The 18,103-nt window shown below is 38.3% G+C and overlaps 2 protein-coding genes across 5 annotated transcripts; one reads left to right on the top strand and one right to left on the bottom strand.

The window, feature by feature from the left end:
* Positions 1 to 115: 115 nt before the first annotated feature.
* Positions 116 to 15,257, top strand: p2rx5 (purinergic receptor P2X, ligand-gated ion channel, 5). 3 transcript variants are annotated; one of them, XM_041240846.1, is made up of 12 exons: positions 117 to 1,781; positions 6,791 to 6,941; positions 7,802 to 7,873; positions 8,367 to 8,442; positions 8,733 to 8,817; positions 9,140 to 9,220; positions 9,820 to 9,955; positions 11,045 to 11,172; positions 12,008 to 12,101; positions 12,800 to 12,865; positions 13,639 to 13,721; positions 14,058 to 15,257. In XM_041240846.1, the coding sequence occupies exons 1-12, from the start codon at positions 1,645 to 1,647 to the stop codon at positions 14,134 to 14,136; spliced, it is 1,188 nt and encodes a 395-aa protein (XP_041096780.1). In that variant the 5' UTR covers positions 117 to 1,644; the 3' UTR covers positions 14,137 to 15,257. The 3 variants fall into 3 exon arrangements, with proteins under 3 accessions (XP_041096782.1, XP_041096780.1, XP_041096781.1); XM_041240847.1 differs by lacking the exon at positions 117 to 1,781 and adding an exon at positions 1,799 to 2,470; XM_041240848.1 differs by lacking the exon at positions 12,800 to 12,865 and having other exon boundaries at positions 116 to 1,781.
* A 906-nt stretch (positions 15,258 to 16,163) lies between these two features.
* Positions 16,164 to 17,949, bottom strand: emc6 (ER membrane protein complex subunit 6). Of its 2 annotated transcripts, none has more exons than XM_041240849.1 (2): positions 17,729 to 17,949; positions 16,164 to 16,860 (listed from the first exon to the last, which is right to left on the bottom strand). In XM_041240849.1, exon 2 carries the CDS (start codon positions 16,840 to 16,842, stop codon positions 16,510 to 16,512), a length of 333 nt encoding a protein of 110 aa, XP_041096783.1. In that variant the 5' UTR covers positions 16,843 to 16,860; positions 17,729 to 17,949; the 3' UTR covers positions 16,164 to 16,509. The 2 variants fall into 2 exon arrangements, with proteins under 2 accessions (XP_041096783.1, XP_041096784.1); XM_041240850.1 differs by lacking the exon at positions 17,729 to 17,949 and adding an exon at positions 17,045 to 17,127.
* Positions 17,950 to 18,103: the final 154 nt, after the last annotated feature.

The raw sequence follows: 18,103 nt of genomic DNA, 5'->3' as shown, positions 1-18,103 counted from the left end.
AAGGTGCTATATAAAGACTGTTATTGTCCTCATTTGTGGACAGGCTACTTTGTATCTACCTGTTATTTTAATTTTCTCTTTAACTATATTATTATGATATCTTACTCTAATTTTGTTAACTGCAAAAGTCTAAATGACATAAATACAGCTTGTCTTCTGATTTGTTTTAAAGAAATATTAATTTGGTATTTAATGGGTTAAAGGGGGGGTTGTTTGCTTAATACTTGAAACAGCGAGAGGACAACTGTCAACTGGAATGACAAGAAGTGAGGAGCCCTAGATAAGAGGCCTCTTCAGCTTTGACTGTCTGTCTGACCCCTGACTGTATTCAACAGCTGATAACAATCTGTTAAGTTAAAACCACAGCAAGCCACATAGAAGCACCTAGCTCAGCAACACAAGCCTTTTGCTTGCTCATTTTCTCAAGTTAGAAGGGTCAGGAGCTGTTGTTTTTTTCTATTTTTAGATTGTGAAGTAAGGTTAAGTTAAGGTTAACCAGATATGGAGGTGAGTCTCTAATTACAAAAACTTTCAGTGCTTTTAATAATAATTATGCAACTTTTTCATCTGCGCTATGAAACCTGTGTGGAAACTCGTTCCAGTTGCAAACTGGGGCTGCAGCTGGTTCCATCTGCAGTCTGCTATCTACAGTCACAATAGTCTAAGATCACCGGCTGTACAGTATATCACGTGCTTTTTCTTCAATCACAAAACCGCTTCTCGAGTCCTTCGCACTGGACGCTCATTGGATAACTTCCAATATCAGTGTCAGTTGGGAAGCTTTATTCCTAAAGGGGGCTGACGGAGCCCCAGTTGAAAGCGCTGTACTGCTGAAGGAGACGAACGCGTGTCTAAATTCAAATCGCTTTCAATTCAATCCAGGTGCAGATGGAAACGTGCGGTTTAACACAGGCTCCTGGTATGAGTGCTGGATTGCCCCTCCTGATTTGTGGGACAGTGTTACCCGTTTTACTCGACTCGGGCGGCTTGCTGAAGTCACGGTACCCTTGAACATCGTTGACTGGCTGCTCACTAATCGTGGCTGCTTGTTGCCTGTGTTGTGGCTCTGGTTTGTGTTGGATTGCAATGTGACGTTGACCCAGGCAGCTGTTGTCATGAATGCTTATTCCTCTTCACAGCTACCAGCCCCGTCTCCCCCCCACAGTGTAAGGTTATTTGATATTTTATTTTTAACCGTGCTCATGCGGTCAATACATAACATCGGTCCTAGGCTAATAATGACAGAGCAAGGCATGTGGCATACTAAAAGTGGCAAAGTAAAGAGTATCAAAATAACTGACAGACAATACTCGTCATTGTTCGACGTTTTATACATTTTCAGTTTTATTTGCTGTTACATACAAACAAATCTTGCATTAGGGAATAGTCTTACGTAGCAGTTTGTATTATAGTTTTTTCGACAGCCAAATGCTTTTCTGATGTCTCTTTTTAAGTCCAATTTTTCGGAAAACATGTTTTAGAAAATGTTAACATCTTTACTGTAGACTATCGCGCTGTGTGAAGGGGTGGTTCGATAACGTGTCTCCACCTTTAAAAGTGCTTTCACTTTCAGGCCCATCAAACCCAGCCGGGTTAGTTTAGGATCTCTTATTACAGTGCGGTCCCTGGCTGACACACTGGACGATGGCAGAAGGCACCTGGAAATCTCTATGCCTCTCAGTGTTGGACTACAAAACTGAAAAATATGTCATTGCCCAAAACAAGAAAGTGGGAGTTTTATTCAGATGCATTCAGCTGGCCGTTTTGGGGTACATTATCGGGTGAGATTATTTTGAATGTGCTGTATTTCAAATATCCTACGTGTTTCAATCTAGACACAACGTTGTGTCAACATTGCAAATATCGTGACTAATATCTGTCTGTCTCATGCATCAGCTGGTAACGATAGAACGATGCAATTTTAGCTTAAAAATAAGGACGGTGAATGTACTTACAAGTAAAAGCAACACATAACAGTGTTTCAATAGTGTGTTGATTGTAAACGAGCGGACGTTGATTATTATATAAGAATTAAGAATGGAGTTTAGCTTACATAAAATGTTGATAATGACAAGCTTCAGTTTGTCACCCAAACGGTGGTTTATTTTGCGGGTTGTGCAATGACAGTCGCAGGTCTGCGGGATTAAATGTGAGTAAGCGGGTCACTGGGATGGTATCGTGCCGCTGTTTCTTTTTTTTCTTTTTTTTTGTCAGTTCAAAATAAGGTGGCTGCACCTTTAACGTTTACTGCGTCTGCACTCTGACTGCCGTGGCTGTCGGATATTTTATTTCAGAGCAGTCGCTGCCTGATCACTGTGCTGACGGAATGGAGGATGGCAGAAGTCACCTGGAAATCTATATGTCTCTCAGTATTAGACTACAAAACTAAAAAATATCTCATTGTCCATACCAGGAAATTGGGGCTCTTATACAGAGCCTTTCAGTTGGCCGTTTTAGGGTACATTGTCGGGTAAGCCATTTCCCAGTGTGCCAGTGCCGAGTGCCGACTATTTATATATCGTAGCGCCGTGTTTACCTTGTAAATGCTGTAAGTTACTTGTGGTAAAGCAAAACCTGATATTGTCTACAAACAATTCTCTGACAGCTGCCGGGCTGTCACGCTTCTTAATCAAATAAACCAATGCGGTATTGGATTTAACGGTAAAAACAGTAATACACTTTTTGCCTAAATGTTCTGACAAGTAAAAATGATTAAACTGGTGTTGCACTGTAAGAGCATAATAAATACATATTAAATACTATTCCTGCAATACTGGTAAGCATGTTTTCGTTATTGTGGCTCATAATGTTGTGTCTGCATGGGAAATAATTTAAATACAGGGCAGTACAGTGCGTTGATTATAACGGAATAGGATTATGAAATATCTGATTATATAATAAACTCGATTTCTTATTGCGAATTGGTAATATCAATCTTTTGTATTGTAACTGTTTTCTGTCCTAATGATGTTATATATTTTAGTAAGACAGAAATAAAATGCCGGTCCAAACTATTTACTGCTGCGAACATTTCAGACAATGATTTATCTGCCCTAAATGATTAAATTTCGAATCAATAAAAAAAAAGTAAACAACAACATTGGTTATTTTTAAATGATATGTTATTAGTATATTTAGCAGGCGCCTTTCAGAGGCTAGGGTGTGTGAACTATGCATCAGCTGCAGAGTCACAGCAACGTCACTCGGGAGCACAAGGACCGAGGTAAGGTGACTTGCTCAGGGTCACACTGAGTGAGCCGGGATTTGAACCGGGGACCACCTGGTTACAAGCATTTGTTTTAACCACTTGATTCCAGAACCCATTGGTGAATGGAATGCACACACAACCATATGCTGATAATGACAAACCTCCGTTTTTTTAGATCACCCGAAACGTCCTGTATATCAGTTTTATTTTGCGGGTTTTACAGTGGGGGTCTGAGGGTTGCAATGTCCTGTGCTGTATAGTTGAGCAATGTGTATTTACAGTACATGATGTCAGAACGCGGGAGCAATCAATGCTGAGAGGGCTGTGTTTGTCGAATAACGTTGATGTGTGTGTAATTCATCACTTACCGTTTATTCATTTCTATCCACCCTCAATATATAATAGACAATGTTTATTAAAGTGGTCCTGTAGAGAGTTTTCATTGAACATAATATGAATTGATTTTGTAACCTTTATACACTTTTGAACAGAATGGCATAGGAATAATGGTCATGCCATTCCATTGCCCGTGGAATTCTGGCTAGTAAGGCTTACCTAACGTAATGCTTTAAAATCAATTTTCTCACATTATTATATTATTTACCTTTTCATTGAGCAACCCCCCTAGTTGCATAATAACCCAGCATGTAGAGATAAAAATATCAAAAACATAATACTGTTAAATGATCATTTTTTTGTCTTAGTTTTATCTCTTCAGTTAGGTGGAAGAACATCATGATAAGTTAGCAGCTGCTGTTTGAGATTGTTAAGTAAAAAGGCTGCTTTTCAGTACTGGGGAAACAGTACTGGAGGAAATACCAGTGCAGTGGCATTGTAGCACCAATCTATTTGAATATATAATAGATTTGGAGCAAGTATTAGCACAGTGGTCCTGATAAGGTAGCCCACTCATACCATGGAATTACAGTGTCATTACAATATGTTGGTTCATACCACTGTGAAAACGTTGTTATGTCAAATAAGTACGGGACACGTTTTTTATGCTGAAACAATGTTTGAACCTAATAAAAAGAAGAAAAAAAAATTCCTGAAATACAGAATATATTAGAGGGTGCTGTACAAAACACGCTACAGTGAGTGTGAGAGGGAGTCATTATACTGCAGTTGCTTTGTTAACATCACAGCATTATAAATTAACAATGTCAGGCACACCAGTGTGTCAAAAACACCAAAGTGTGGGACTGAGTGTAAAGAAAATCTGTAAAAATGATTGCAAAACAAAACACTGCAACTCAGTCCGTTCTGTCCAGCTGAGAGCTGCATTTACTGTTTTATACCCATAATAAAATGTGCATTGATCAGTTTCCATGTGTACCGTTCAGCTGGTAGCAGCATGTGTTAATGACACCTGCCAGATGTTCGTTGGTTAACGGGGGGTATCGTATCTTACAGGATACGTTAGGTTCTACTGTACATAGAGGTGTCTGGAAACCTGACTAGTGAAAACAGTAAAGGGATAGGCTCTTTCCCTGAGTGTACATAACTACTGATGTTTACACAACACTATTGCCAATGCTGTATTATAATCTGTTACTAACAACTATATGTAGATTAGCTTTTCAAGCTATTTTCAACATGTGCAAAGGTCAAGGAAAACAACATTAACAGTCTTGAGATAAGCAACTTGGTGAACACATAAAAACCATGTTGCTTTGATGCCTTAAAGGTCCCTTCGTTCAATTTCCTGTCTATCAAATGCTAATGTTTGAGCATCCTGAGTGAAACACCTATGTTTGCATGTCGTCTCTTTGTCTGCTTACTAATCACATTCATTTTGCTGTGGTGTTGCAGGCACGTTGCATCCTGCATTGATTTTGCAGTGCAGTAGAAAATGTGAGAGATTCTTCAAGGCGAAAATGCTATTTGCATTTTTTTTTTCTTTTTTTTTTTTCTGCACACCTGATGAAGACACGTTTTGTGCCGAAACACTTCAGGTTCTTGTTTTGATCAAAATGTTTTTAAGGAAGTTAAATTGTAGAGACATCCTGTGACAGGATAGCGTTGTGGGTCCAGGTGTTATCAGCAGTGAAGGAGACTCAGAGTCAGTTTCAGGTTTAAACAAACACAACAATGCTGAGCAGAGCCTTCACTGAACATTTACAAATAATACCACAGGAACGCTGCTTCCACATTGGACGGGAGCGAATCGTTTAGAAATCACTGCAGTCAAACGGGAGTATCTTATTTTTTGAGGTGCAGCAGTATCCATTATTATATGATTGCAAATTGAACGACTACAGAGACATCCAGAAGAAAGACAATGTCTGGGTGGCTTGCAGGTGGTGCATTTAGCAGCACAGAGACATTTTCTTTTTCATTATGCAAGTTGCATAAAAATAGGATTATTGATAAGCAAAAATAAACTGGAGCATACATGCAGTCTATATATCCAGCATTTAAATGAAAAATGCTCTCTTTTGCTGGCCTTTAAAATGACACAAAAAGGTCCTGCATTCACACAGCTTGAGCATGTGACCTAATTTTAAGCTGTGGCTTTTTTTTATTTTTTATTTTTTATGGTAAATAACATTTTATTCGCTAAATTGTTCTGTCCGCCTGTGTGTGAATTGTCTCACCCTGTGTGATGCGCCTGCCTGCAGGAACCAAGATCACTAAAATACTTAAAATTAACAAACTTCTAAAGAAACATAATTGAGATTGCTGTAAGTTGTATATATAAATGTAAAACAATGAAATCATTTTGCTTAAAATATCAGTTCAACTATACTACTATTTTCCAGCTGTCTTTAGCTGCAGATGTACTGGGCTTCAAATCAGACTACTACTACTACTGGTACCGCGAAAAAAAAATACTATCGCTGCATCTGTACAATTACTACTGCTAATAATGATAACAATAAAACTGTTTTAGGGGTGTTCAATAACTCTGATCTATAGATTTTACAAGTCCAACCTTTATTTTACAATGGAGTTGCCAGAGGTCAGGGTGGTAACCTTTTATCAAAACAGGACAACTGTTTTGTAATGGGACAGTCCATCTCTAGTGTGTCCAATAGGGCGGGGTCATGGATTTATTTCCAGTCTTGTGGATCGTTTCGCATCTGGTGTGGATTGACATTCAGGAATTTGCTCGCTTGCATCGCTCACGCCCAGTGTGGATGCAGCTTCAAACAAAGGATTTCTCTTTTATCCCATGTGACTGGAGCCTAATTAATCACCAATTATTCAATAAAGGCTCCAGGAAATTAACCCCATCCCTGCCAACCACCACTAAAACACAACAAAACAATATTTACAGACAGGGCCCTGCCCTGCCACACATCCTGTAATACACAAAGCACCTTATTATTGGTCAGCACCTTTTTCTAAAGAAGCTAGCTGCGCATGAATGCTTTCATGGTTATTGATATCATTATTGATCTAATTGTAAATATAATTTTACCAGCATTTTATGTACTATTTCTCATTAGAATGGCATCTAAAAGCATGGTCTACCAGGGAATATTAAATCCGTCACACAGAAGTGGGATTTGATTCGAGCTCCCCCTACCACCCGAGTTATAAATCGAACCTTCATATTCCTATCTGCTGTGTTTGCAGGTGGGTTTTCATTACAAAGAAGGGCTACCAGGATACCGAAGACTCAATCCAAAGCTCGGTGATGACCAAACTGAAAGGAGTGACTTTAACCAACAGTTCAACTAATGGACCCCGATTGTGGGATGCAGTAGACTATGTTTTTCCTCCTCAGGTTAGTATAAAGATGCATGTGTCTGTATATCAGCGTTCTTTAACAGGGTTAAAGACTATATACAGTACTGTGGGGAGCCACAGCGAGTGTAACATTAATCATAAGATTGTAGACCATATTCCCATAGTTTAGCTTACCCTGTGCTCCGATGGTAAAGTTAGTTTGCATTGCATAACTGACAGTGAGAGTACAGGTGAACTATAAAACTTTGCATATGCATGAGAAAGTCCTACACTGCATGTTCACAGATCTTGAAGAGCTCACAGAAACGGTACATTAAAACCACAAAAGCTGTTCTCATGGCAAATATGAAAGCATTAAATAAGCGCATGAAAACCACATACACCGTTATGATAACACAATGCATGTTTGTTTTAACACAGCCACGGTTTGAAACTGAAACCCGAAAAGGTTATGGAAATGTTCAACCGCCACTGAGAACTAAGCCTAGGCTAAAACAATTAGCATAAAATGAATGCCTAATTTGGAAATTCACTTTGGAATTAAAAGATTATACACTGCTGTGTCGTAGTTGCACAAAACACATTAAGAGTTTCAGATCAGCACATAGTGCCTAACGCATTATTATGAATACGTGTTTATAGAGAGACTTGAGAAATAGCAAGGAGAGATAAATTAAAGAAAGATACAAGAGTTATTTGAATTGCATCCTTGCTGCTGAAATGTGAAATATCAATACACTGTGGAAGAGCCACCTGTGTAGTAAAATCACCATTGCATAACATCGTCTTATTTCATTTAATAATAGTTTCTAATACAATGACCACCCCCTGTGTCTATGCTTTATATGTAGTGTACATTCATGAATTTCTATGACTCCTTTTTACTTTCATTTTTAGGGTGACAATGTCTTCTTTGTCATAACAAACCTGATTCAGACTCCAGATCAGAAACTTGGCCATTGTCCTGAGGTAAGATAGACATGTACTGAAGCTTGATGGATATATATGTTGAGCCACGTCCTCTTTTAAGAGATCTTATAAAGTGTTTCATTTTTGCGTCTCAATTTTACCGCTGTTTTCCATGAACTTTCTACTTCCCTGTGGCAGGGTAACTGTCCCTCTTAGAAATGAAGTGATCTTTTGTTTCACACATCTGTGTGAAGTGTAAACTGGGGTAACTAATCTTAATCATTTTATTTTTCATAAGTACTGGTACACCCATTTCCCATTCTGAATCTGTTTACGCTACAATCAAGTACATGTAAACAGCAGTACTTGTGTAATCCACTGTATAAGAGGCTGTACAGGCTTATGGTTGTATGGTTCCCAGACAGGAACCTGACTTTTGATTTCAGCTGACCTTCAGAGCAGTTTGTAACAGTGTGAATAGCGGCTCCACCATCATACGCAACGAACCCAGTTTTGTGACCCTGCCTCTGAGTGTGTCCTTTGACCTTGTCAGAGTTCCAAGGTGCCTGATGCCAGGTGTGAAACAGACGATGACTGCAACCCTCAAGAGGCTGTAGTAGCTGGCAATGGTAAGCAGTGCTGGAACCCCTCTGCCCATCACAGCTCTATCTGTTCTTATTGGAGCATTGTAGAAAGGCAATGTAGCTGCACAAAGCAGAGATGTCTGTAACTACTGTATTGCAAATCTAGATACAATTTGAAATGCAAGTTAATCACCATGATGTATATCAGTAGTATGATATACATACATACAGATGGACAGACCTACAGACAGAGAGATACCTCCGTTATCCCCAGAGCCTAGTACTCTCAACAACTTATGCTAAATAATGTTAATTCCAGATTCCTTCCCCTACAGGGATCAAAACGGGCCTCTGCATAAAGGAAACAAGCACCTGTGAGATATATGCATGGTGTCCTATTGAAAAACCCAGTCCGCCAATGTAAGAATCCCTTTTTTTTTAGTACTTTTTATTGCTGTTGAAACTGGAGTGGAGCCGGGTAGCTTTACCCATTCCCTAAATAATCAAGTAATTTTGCATAGATTACAATGGAGTTGTGCACAACCACTGTTTAGCAAATGAACACTGAAGAATCACGTATGAATGATATACACACAAGACATTAATAATGATATGGGGGACACTGTTTCGAACTTGTCACACATACATTTATATTGCCTGCACACAATGCAAATCAGAAGTTTGAGTTTGCCTTTTCCTGCCTGTTTAATAAAACTACTGACACTGCATTTCTGTATTCCAGACATCCCACTTTAGGTAAAGCAGAAAACTTTACTGTGTACATAAAGAACTCTGTGAGGTTCCCAAAATTCTCTTTTTCCAGGTAAGAACTTTTTATTTGTTTAAAAAAAAACAAAGCGTACCCACTCTAAAGCCAAATCTTTTATTATTTTTTTTATTTAGTAGTTATTATTTATTTTTTCTCCCAATTTAGAATGTCCAATTATTTTTAGGCTCAGCTCACTGCTGCCACCCCTGCGCTGACTCGGGAGGGGCGAAGACAAACACGCGCTGTCCTCTGAAGAGTGTGCTGTTAGCCGTTTTTTACACACTGCAGACTCACCATGCAGTCACCCAGAGTTACAGCGTCGGAGGACAACGCAACTCTGGGCAGCTTACAGGCAAGCCCGCAGTCGCCTGGTCCACCACAGTGGACGCTGTTGCGTGTTGAGCCGAGGACACCCTGGCTGACCTAACCCCCCCCCCTAGACAGAGCCAAAGTCAAATGAGACGCCACAACACTACCTCTTTTCAAAGAGATAGTACCCAAGGTTTTTTTTTTTAATCTTTATGTTTTCCAAACTTGTAATTAGAAACACAAAACAAAAAAATGAAATCATCTTTAATATACTGGAGCTGAGAAAGTCAGAACGCTGTGTTTCTATTCCTGCTAAGTTTCTGATCTGCGGATTCCATTCGCAGGTCTAATGTCAAGGACACTGGTGTTTATTTGAAGAATTGTACCTATGATAAAATCAATCACCCGTACTGCCCTGTGTTCCGGTTAGGAGACATCGTCAGCCAGGCAGGTCATGACTTTCAGGAAATGGCGGTTAAGGTAAGGGATCCAGACTTCTTAACAATTAGACTATATAGCTTACTGTGTATATACTGCAGGTTACTGTACTATAGAAAGAATATCAAATCTTCTCTCGCAAAGGATTGGGATGAAATACAGCCATGGTACTGTACTAGGAGGTGTGCTGATACTCCTACTCGCAGTTGCCTTTAAGAAGTATTTATTGGCAGGTATTAAATAAATCCATGTATTAATGTGTTGATTTCAAAACAAGTAAAGCTGTCCTCTCCTCACCTTTGCAACTGAGTACAATCAATTGCAATTACTGTAACTTCCACACTGAGTGTTTTAAAAGCTGTCTGGAAGAGAATTTTCCTCTAATCACACCCCTCATGTGGACGTACCAAAACCAGTTTGACAAGTGCTCGCAGTGCTGGCCTTTGCCCTCCAGTGACCCAAAGATGCTATTGGCTTGTCCGTGGGATCGGAGGACGCCCACTGACTGACCTTCAGTTCCCCTGAGCTGTTGTGGAGATTGCTGCAGCGGGGGAACAGAATTGGACAACTGATGTAGGAGAAAAAGGGGTACAATAATTGGGCAAAAACAACATAAATAAATAAAAAAAAAAGAATGAATTGGTTTCAGACATTCATGTCAGGAGCTTTCGCTATTTGCGTGCTTTGTGGAATATTTGGTAGAGCTTCAGTTTCGAGTTTTGCTGCTGTGCTCACGGTACTATATAAAGCTGCCACAGCTGTTCAGTGATATAAAGACACATTTACTCACCTTGTTCGACTGCTCCTCTCCTGACAGCACAATCGAGTCAGCACCAGATCCAATTCAGTCTCACTGTACACAGTCTGTGTGAATACCGTCTTTGAAGACTAGAGAACAAGGACCCAGTGTGGCTGCTATATGGTCGTCTACTGAGGTTTCCAAAAAAAATACTAGTTTGATATCTTAAATATCTAAATGTATCTTTCCCTCAGGGATGATTTATTGACCCACTTATTAACATTACAACATAAAGTGAAACTGAGGTTTATAAACTTTGTTGATATGTCACTGATGATCTGAAGTGACTTTGAGAAGCAGGTGTCCAGATGTGATTGTGTGGTCTGTTCCAGGGTGGGGTGATAGGCATCCTTATCGAGTGGAACTGTGACCTCGACAAACCCTATTCCAAATGCATTCCCAAGTACTCCTTTGCACGGCTAGATGACAACTCTAACACCACATCAGGGTATAACTTCAGGTAACGCTTTTACTGTGGATGGTCTAGTTATTAGTGATTGTCTAATTTAATTGAATCAAGTCCAGGGCTTGTAACCAGAAGGTCACTGGTTCAAATCCCACCGCTGCCACTGAGTGAGTGACTAACTGTGTGACCCTGAGCAAGTCACTTAACCTCCTTGTGCTCCACCCTGCAGACGAGATGTTAAATCAATGTCCTATTTTAAGTGACTGCATATAATGCACAGTTCACAGCCTGCCTCTGTAAAGTGCTTTGTGATGGTGGTCCACTATGAAAGGCACTATATAAAAAAAAAAAAAAAAATTAAAGATAAGGAACACATTGCCACGAGTGGTAAAATACATTTTCCCACATGAGTGCCTTTGGTTTTTCATTATCACTGGTTACTGACTGCAAATTAAAATTCTCACACCTTCATTCAGGTAAGTATATAAAGGACACAAAATGTTTACAATACTGAAGTGTAATGTTGTCTTGTTGTCTTTCACTTGCCTGTGTGTGATGATTGCCATTGTGCTGTGTGGTTATTTACCTGTCTGTGAGCTTGTCTGGGACTGCCTGGGACTGAAGAGACCTCCTCATTCCATTCATGTGGCAAAACGACCTTTCACCTTGGTTGCTCCTTCCTACTCACTGTCTAGATATGTAGGCTGGGTCAGTTGAAAGGTCACATTGAATGGAATACGGAGGTCTCTTCAGTTAGAACTCCCCAGACAAGCCAGACAGACTGATGTAGTGAAAAATGGTACATTTGTATTTGTATGGGGCTTCTTCTAAAATGGCTGCTGAAAAATACCATTGTCTTTTTTTTTGTGTGTTTTGTTTGTTTTTTTAGATTCGCCAAGTATTATAAAAACATATCTGGAGAAGAGTACCGAACACTAACAAAAGTATTTGGAATTCGATTTGATGTCCTGGTGAATGGGAAGGTTTGAATGCTATACTGTTTTGTTTATTTTTAGGTGCACTGAAATGTTATAACCTAATTCTGCCATCAAGAATACTTCTACAATAGTTGATGTATGTACAAGAAACAGTGAACTTATCAACTTATGATATTAGCAAAGGAGATGCAGATCCATCCTGCTTCACACCCACTGTGCTGTTCCGGTAAATGCACTTAATGGTCCCATGATTGACATGTCTGATGTCACAGTCCTCTGCAACTGTTCTCTTAACCTACCAGCCGTCACTCGCTCCGGGCAGCACACACCCACACCAATCAGTAAACATCTTCTGGAACATTCCTTAAAGAGACATTCAGGGGTACAGGTGCTTCATATAGCAGGTTACCCACTGTCACTTCCCTTCTGCCTATTTTATTGCCAACTATTTAACAGCTAAAAACATGGCACATTCAGTGCGCCCGCTTCTATCCATAAACATAGCCCACCTTCTTTTCTAATAATACTCTGCCTTTTCCATTATATTTTCATTCCTGTCATTTGGTGTTCAATTGGAAGCCAAAGACAGCAATACTAATAAATTATATAAATGATGAACTGCAATTTCAACATGTAACTTAAAATACTGAATAGCTTTATAACTGTGTGTACAGTATCAACCACATGCTTGTTGTGTTCTTTATTTAATCGAGTCAATATTGTTCATTCTTTTTATCTTTCAGGCAGGAAAGTTTAACATCATCCCAACAATAGTTAATATTGGTTCAGGCTTGGCATTATTGGGTGCTGTAAGTAAAAATCACAATGGCTTTTTAATGAGGAACTAACGTCTTTATAGTACAGTAAGACAGCTGTCACAGCCTGCTACAGATGTATCGTACTGTGCAACTGATAATTGTTTTAAAATGTTTACAACAGACTAATAGGTCTATAATTCATACCATGCTAACATAATGGAATGCAAGATGATAGCAGCTTTAGAAAGTAAACTTAAATAATACAATTATATCAAAGTGTTTAATGTTTTTTTATTCCCTGGTTATTATTGGATTAAATATATTAAAACATGAGTCAAGGCATAGTTAGTGTGGTGCAGATTTCATTCAATTCACATACATCACTAATCTGAACAGGGTACTGTCTAAACTGATTTGGATAAGTGAGTTTACTGTATTATGTATGTTTTAATTATTTAAGGATAGTTCTGCTGAAATACACCAATGACAAAATCATTCTCGTAGGTTACAGCATCTAAACAAGTGTAGTTCAAGTAGAAAGCCCAGAGGCTCATAGACTGGGTTTATGGTCCTTTGTTTTACCAAACACATACAGAAGGTTTGTGTGTTAACTAGTTCATTTTCAGTAAGGTGCAGGTAAGGGGGTGCTTTAACAACATGGTCATTGGTGGGGGGGGGGGGGCATCAAGGGGACCGAGAGAGGAGTCTGACAGTGTTTCTGAACTGAACTGCTCTTGTCATCTATGTATTACTGTGTGATACAGATTTTCAAATGACAAGAAATGAAAAGCCCTTTGTCAAATCATGTGTATTGCCTTCTACAGGGCGTATTCTTCTGCGATCTGGTGTTGCTGTACATGATGAAAAAGAGCACAGTTTACAGAGCGAGGAAATTCGAATCAGTCAAGTATGAAGCTCTTTAGTATTGTACATGAATATGCCTTACCGAAGTAGAAATAAATGATAACAAATTTACTTATTACAGACACCAACCTCCCTCTTGCATAACTTCGTATTGGATAACTGACCAGAGATATCTGATACAATCAATATGTGGACAAAAATAAGCTAAACATCAGATAGTTAAAAAAAAAAAAGTACTTTCTTTCTGGATATTAATATAGAAATATACCTATTACATACCTGCATCATAAAGTATCATTTTAAGTTCTTATATTTTTGATCAAAACGATTAGACCCCACAATCTTTAATCTTACGATTTGTCTGACCTCATGCCCACAGGAAGATTAAGACAAGTGGAACTGGAAAAGGGGATGGAAAACAGATCACAGAAACCCAAAAATTAACATCAGAAGCTTAGAAGAACTCAACAAGCGTGCAATGCAGACTGCTAAACCGTATATAAAAGAAAGCTGACCAGACCCTGGTGATGATCAGCAAAGCGGCAGTCTGTAAATGGAGGGAGCTCTGCATATCAGGCTGCAAGATCTTTGATTTGTAACCAGATGAAAGGTGCTATGAGAAGATAACGATTTGGGTTTGCTGTTATCTGTTCCAAGCTACTGCGAAACTGGACAGAACAGCCACCTTCAAAACTAGTAAAATAAAATACTACTGAAAACATACTATGAACGCGTAACCAAATGGGACTCCCGGGGTGCTGTACTAATTATTTTAACTCAACATACTATGAAGAAAAATGTAAACCGCACTCTATGTTTTTGCAAGTAAATGCATGCACTAATTGATCTGAATTAATTTGATGCAAATATCTTGCCAATCTTGCCACTAGTCAGAAATTAGTAGCTGCTAAAAAAAAAAAAAGTCATTCTACCTTTTTTATTAATTTTTCCAAACACGTTCAGGCTATACTACAGTATATGGTAGCTTTGTGCCATTTAAAGTATACAGATTTAAGATGCTTGTGCTGTTTGGTACTGTATATCATATGCACATCATGTAGCAAATAAGAAAAACTAATGACCTTATTTAGACTTCTTAAAAGCAGGGTGTTTCAAAACAACTAAATTAGGTTGATGAAAAGGCAAGGTTTTGAAATGATCATACATTTCTTAAAGTCCCCTTGTAATCTGGATAAATGTAATCCAGCAGTGACATTTACTGAAAAACCAGATCAAAACGATCCAGATAAAAGTAATCTCTATCACAAAATATAGGATTACAAAATCTGGATAACCGTTATCCAGATTACAAGTTTTGACAAACCGGCCCCCGGAGACGGCAGATTCAACACAGAATGTGAATAGTTGTCTTTGCTGCTGTATTCAGCAGGTACTGAAAGAGATGCTTGTATTATACAGTTGTTGCGGGCTAGCTTTTTTATGTTGATTGATAGGGGGCTTTCAAAGCAATGGTTTTGTATTAATAATCAACTATAGGTTGTATGATAACCTTTGTCTTGCTATTCTAGCAGAATGCAACAAATACCAAAATGCAATCAGGCTGATTGCTTTATAAAAATTTTATTATAACTGTGACACAAATTTGTTTTCTACCTAGGTGTTTTTTAAGACTCGCAACTGTTTGTTGTATTTTGTATTCACCTTTATAACTATATTTGTCATGTGCTTACTGTTGTTTTGAGTTGATAATGTTCATTGTTCATTTCATGGATGCCTGGTTTTACATCATAAAATTAAATACCTCAGTTGCTGTGGTGTCTGGCAGTACTGAATACCCAAAAAGTACATTTGAACTTTTTGGTGTGTGTGTGTCTAAAATGCAAACCAGTTTTTGAATGGAATTCTATACCCATCTAGAATCAAAACAGTTTCAATCTAATCAGTTTTACTCCAGGATATACACCAATTACATTCTTTTAAAGCAGTTATTGCATTTCCATATTTAAGTAACCAGTCTTCTACTACCAACCATTGCATTCTTATCACTCATCAACACATTGATAAAATATAATGTGCTATTGCTTGTATGCAAGTAAGGACTGTGTGGTCGATTAACAGGGTCAGGGTCAGTCACTGGTTATCAATCCCAATTCCACTTCCTTTTTAAAATCACTTTTCAATTCCCTTTTTTCAATTCCAGCACAGCACTGATCAAAATTGCAATCAGCAGTGTTCTGTTGAAATTCGCTTCTCACAGTGGCAACAAATCACTTAAATTGTTAAAGTCACAGTTGGTCAATTAAATTGGATGTGAAAAACAGGACTTGACCCCAAACCCCGGCGATTACCCTGGAATAAATACTATGCTAAAGTTGCAGATTTAAGCAATTAAAGTTTTGATTCACAGTCCTCTGCTCGTTCACACTTTTTTCAAGTTTGTAATATGTCTTTTCAATCAATTTAGCTTTTTAAGCAACTATACACACATAATCACTTTGTATATTTAAAAATAAAAAGCATCATGGAGATCATAAGCATTTATTTATTTTTTCTTTAACAATCTTATTTCCATACAGATTTTGATTCAGACATCACGAATCATACACCGTTTGATAAATGTTAACTAGAAACTAACCATTTCAAACTGGGAAGGCAATTATTACTGTACTAGTTTCACATTTGAATGTAATGCACAAGAACAGGGGGGGGAAAAAAAGAGACAAAACATGTCAAGTTTGGTTTCAGTTAGCAATACCCAACATAAACTATGTACTAGCAATTATACGCAGTAAAAATGTACTAAAATACCAAACTTAACGTGACCAACTGTCCATACATTTGGTGAAGCCTGTGTATTGAATGCTGTATGATTAGTACACGTGCACCATGCCATAAAGGAAAGTCCAGAAAAGGACATAAGTGAAGAGGCCTCCCACAAGCCCCCCGGTGAACAGCAATCGTCTCGATTTGAAAGACTTGTTCCACTTTCGACCAGCTTTGAGTATGAGGAGGAGGGACAGGAGGAACGAAGCGAGGAAGTAGAAGACAAAGCCGTACAATGCCGTCAGACCAAGAATGCCCGCTGTGGCTCCCGACAAGGCAGATACAGAGGTCCTGCAGTAATCCAGCACTCCGGCATTCCCCCGGACAGCCACCTCGCTGATGAACTGTGGTCCTTCACGTTTGGCTACCAAAGATGCCATGCTTTACTATGACTGTTTCTGTAATAATAAAAGGACACACGTTAACTTGGGTCAAGCAGTAACATTAACTAACCAATACAAACTACAAATCGCCCCACCTTCCCACAAGAACAGTCACAACTATAGTGAATGGGCATGCCTTCCATTAATTCTATGAGCCAGCTCCTGCACTGCAACGTTAGAAGTAGAGCATTCTGCTTACCTGACATGAAGTCTAGAGAGACTGAAATGTCTTCTGTCTAAAAATCAATATACATAACACAAATCAACGCAGGAACCATTTGTATGCTAGGTTACCAGATATCTGTACGCTTAAATTAGATGGGTCTGTACAGAATTCTAAATATTTAAGTTAGAACGACGTAGACAGATGTTTTCTGAAATGCAAACATCTACCCGTGCAATACACGATAAGTATATGGTACATTAACATTTCCTACAAAATGTTCACAATGGCCTTCTATCAATGCCCTTGTGCACATTTTGTAGGAAATTATTTTAATGTGTACGGTTTCTCTACTCCTTACAGACATTAGAAGTGTGCTTGTTTTAATTTAAGATAGCAATCTGCGCTTTAAACGTAAACTGAACGACGATTATCTGCAGATGGAACCGGGAAGGTACATTATACTACGGTAACGGCATAACGATTATATGGCTAATGTAGTTTTAGCGTATTGTCTATTTTATACATAACATTTATGAAACTGGTTCATAAAAGAGTCATGACAGTAAAATCAGGCCTGTTGAAACTGAATTTGTAGGTTATATAAAAAAAAAAAAAAAAAAATTATTAGAGGACAACTATGACAACCAACAAACCGTGCTCAGAGCAAATTATTATACTACACTCTAAATAAAAGTATAATTTAAGTGCACTGCTTACCAGTTTAAACAAAAAATAATAATAAAATGCCACCACTGTTCTTTCGTTCTTCGCAAACACTTCAAATTGCCATGGTAACTATTAGTAAAACACATACGCCTTGCTTACGTAGTTTTTAAAACAATATGCATATATATATATATTTTTTTAAGTGATAACGTTGTTTCTAAAGGTAGAAATGAAGCTCAGTAACTCTGCACCAAACACAAAGATCCGGCCATTTTGTGCTGCATTGAATGATGGGAACGGGAAGCTAAAATATTTATTTTTATATTTTTGGATTTGTTTAATTATTAGTAATCACCTCTTTGCTTTAAAAACATATTTATTTTAAATGATGCTTTTTTCTCCGTGTAAATAAACGCTTTGTAAAGG

This window comes from Polyodon spathula, unplaced genomic scaffold (assembly GCF_017654505.1).
Source record: "Polyodon spathula isolate WHYD16114869_AA unplaced genomic scaffold, ASM1765450v1 scaffolds_696, whole genome shotgun sequence".
Classification (NCBI taxonomy): domain Eukaryota; kingdom Metazoa; phylum Chordata; class Actinopteri; order Acipenseriformes; family Polyodontidae; genus Polyodon; species Polyodon spathula.
This window is presented reverse-complemented; position numbering and strand designations above follow the sequence as displayed.

What these genes read in the sequence shown, in the direction of transcription:
- p2rx5 (XM_041240846.1), top strand. Translation starts at nt 1,645, where the DNA reads ATGGCAGAAGGCACCTGGAAATCTCTATGCCTCTCAGTGTTGGACTAC. An exon ending in ACTATGTTTTTCCTCCTCAG is followed by an intron (nt 6,942 to 7,801) that starts GTTAGTATAAAG and finishes TTTCATTTTTAG; the next exon opens with GGTGACAATGTCTTCTTTGT. An exon ending in ACATCAGGGTATAACTTCAG is followed by an intron (nt 11,173 to 12,007) that starts GTAACGCTTTTA and finishes TTGTTTTTTTAG; the next exon opens with ATTCGCCAAGTATTATAAAA.
- emc6 (XM_041240849.1), bottom strand. Translation starts at nt 16,842, where the DNA reads ATGGCATCTTTGGTAGCCAAACGTGAAGGACCACAGTTCATCAGCGAG.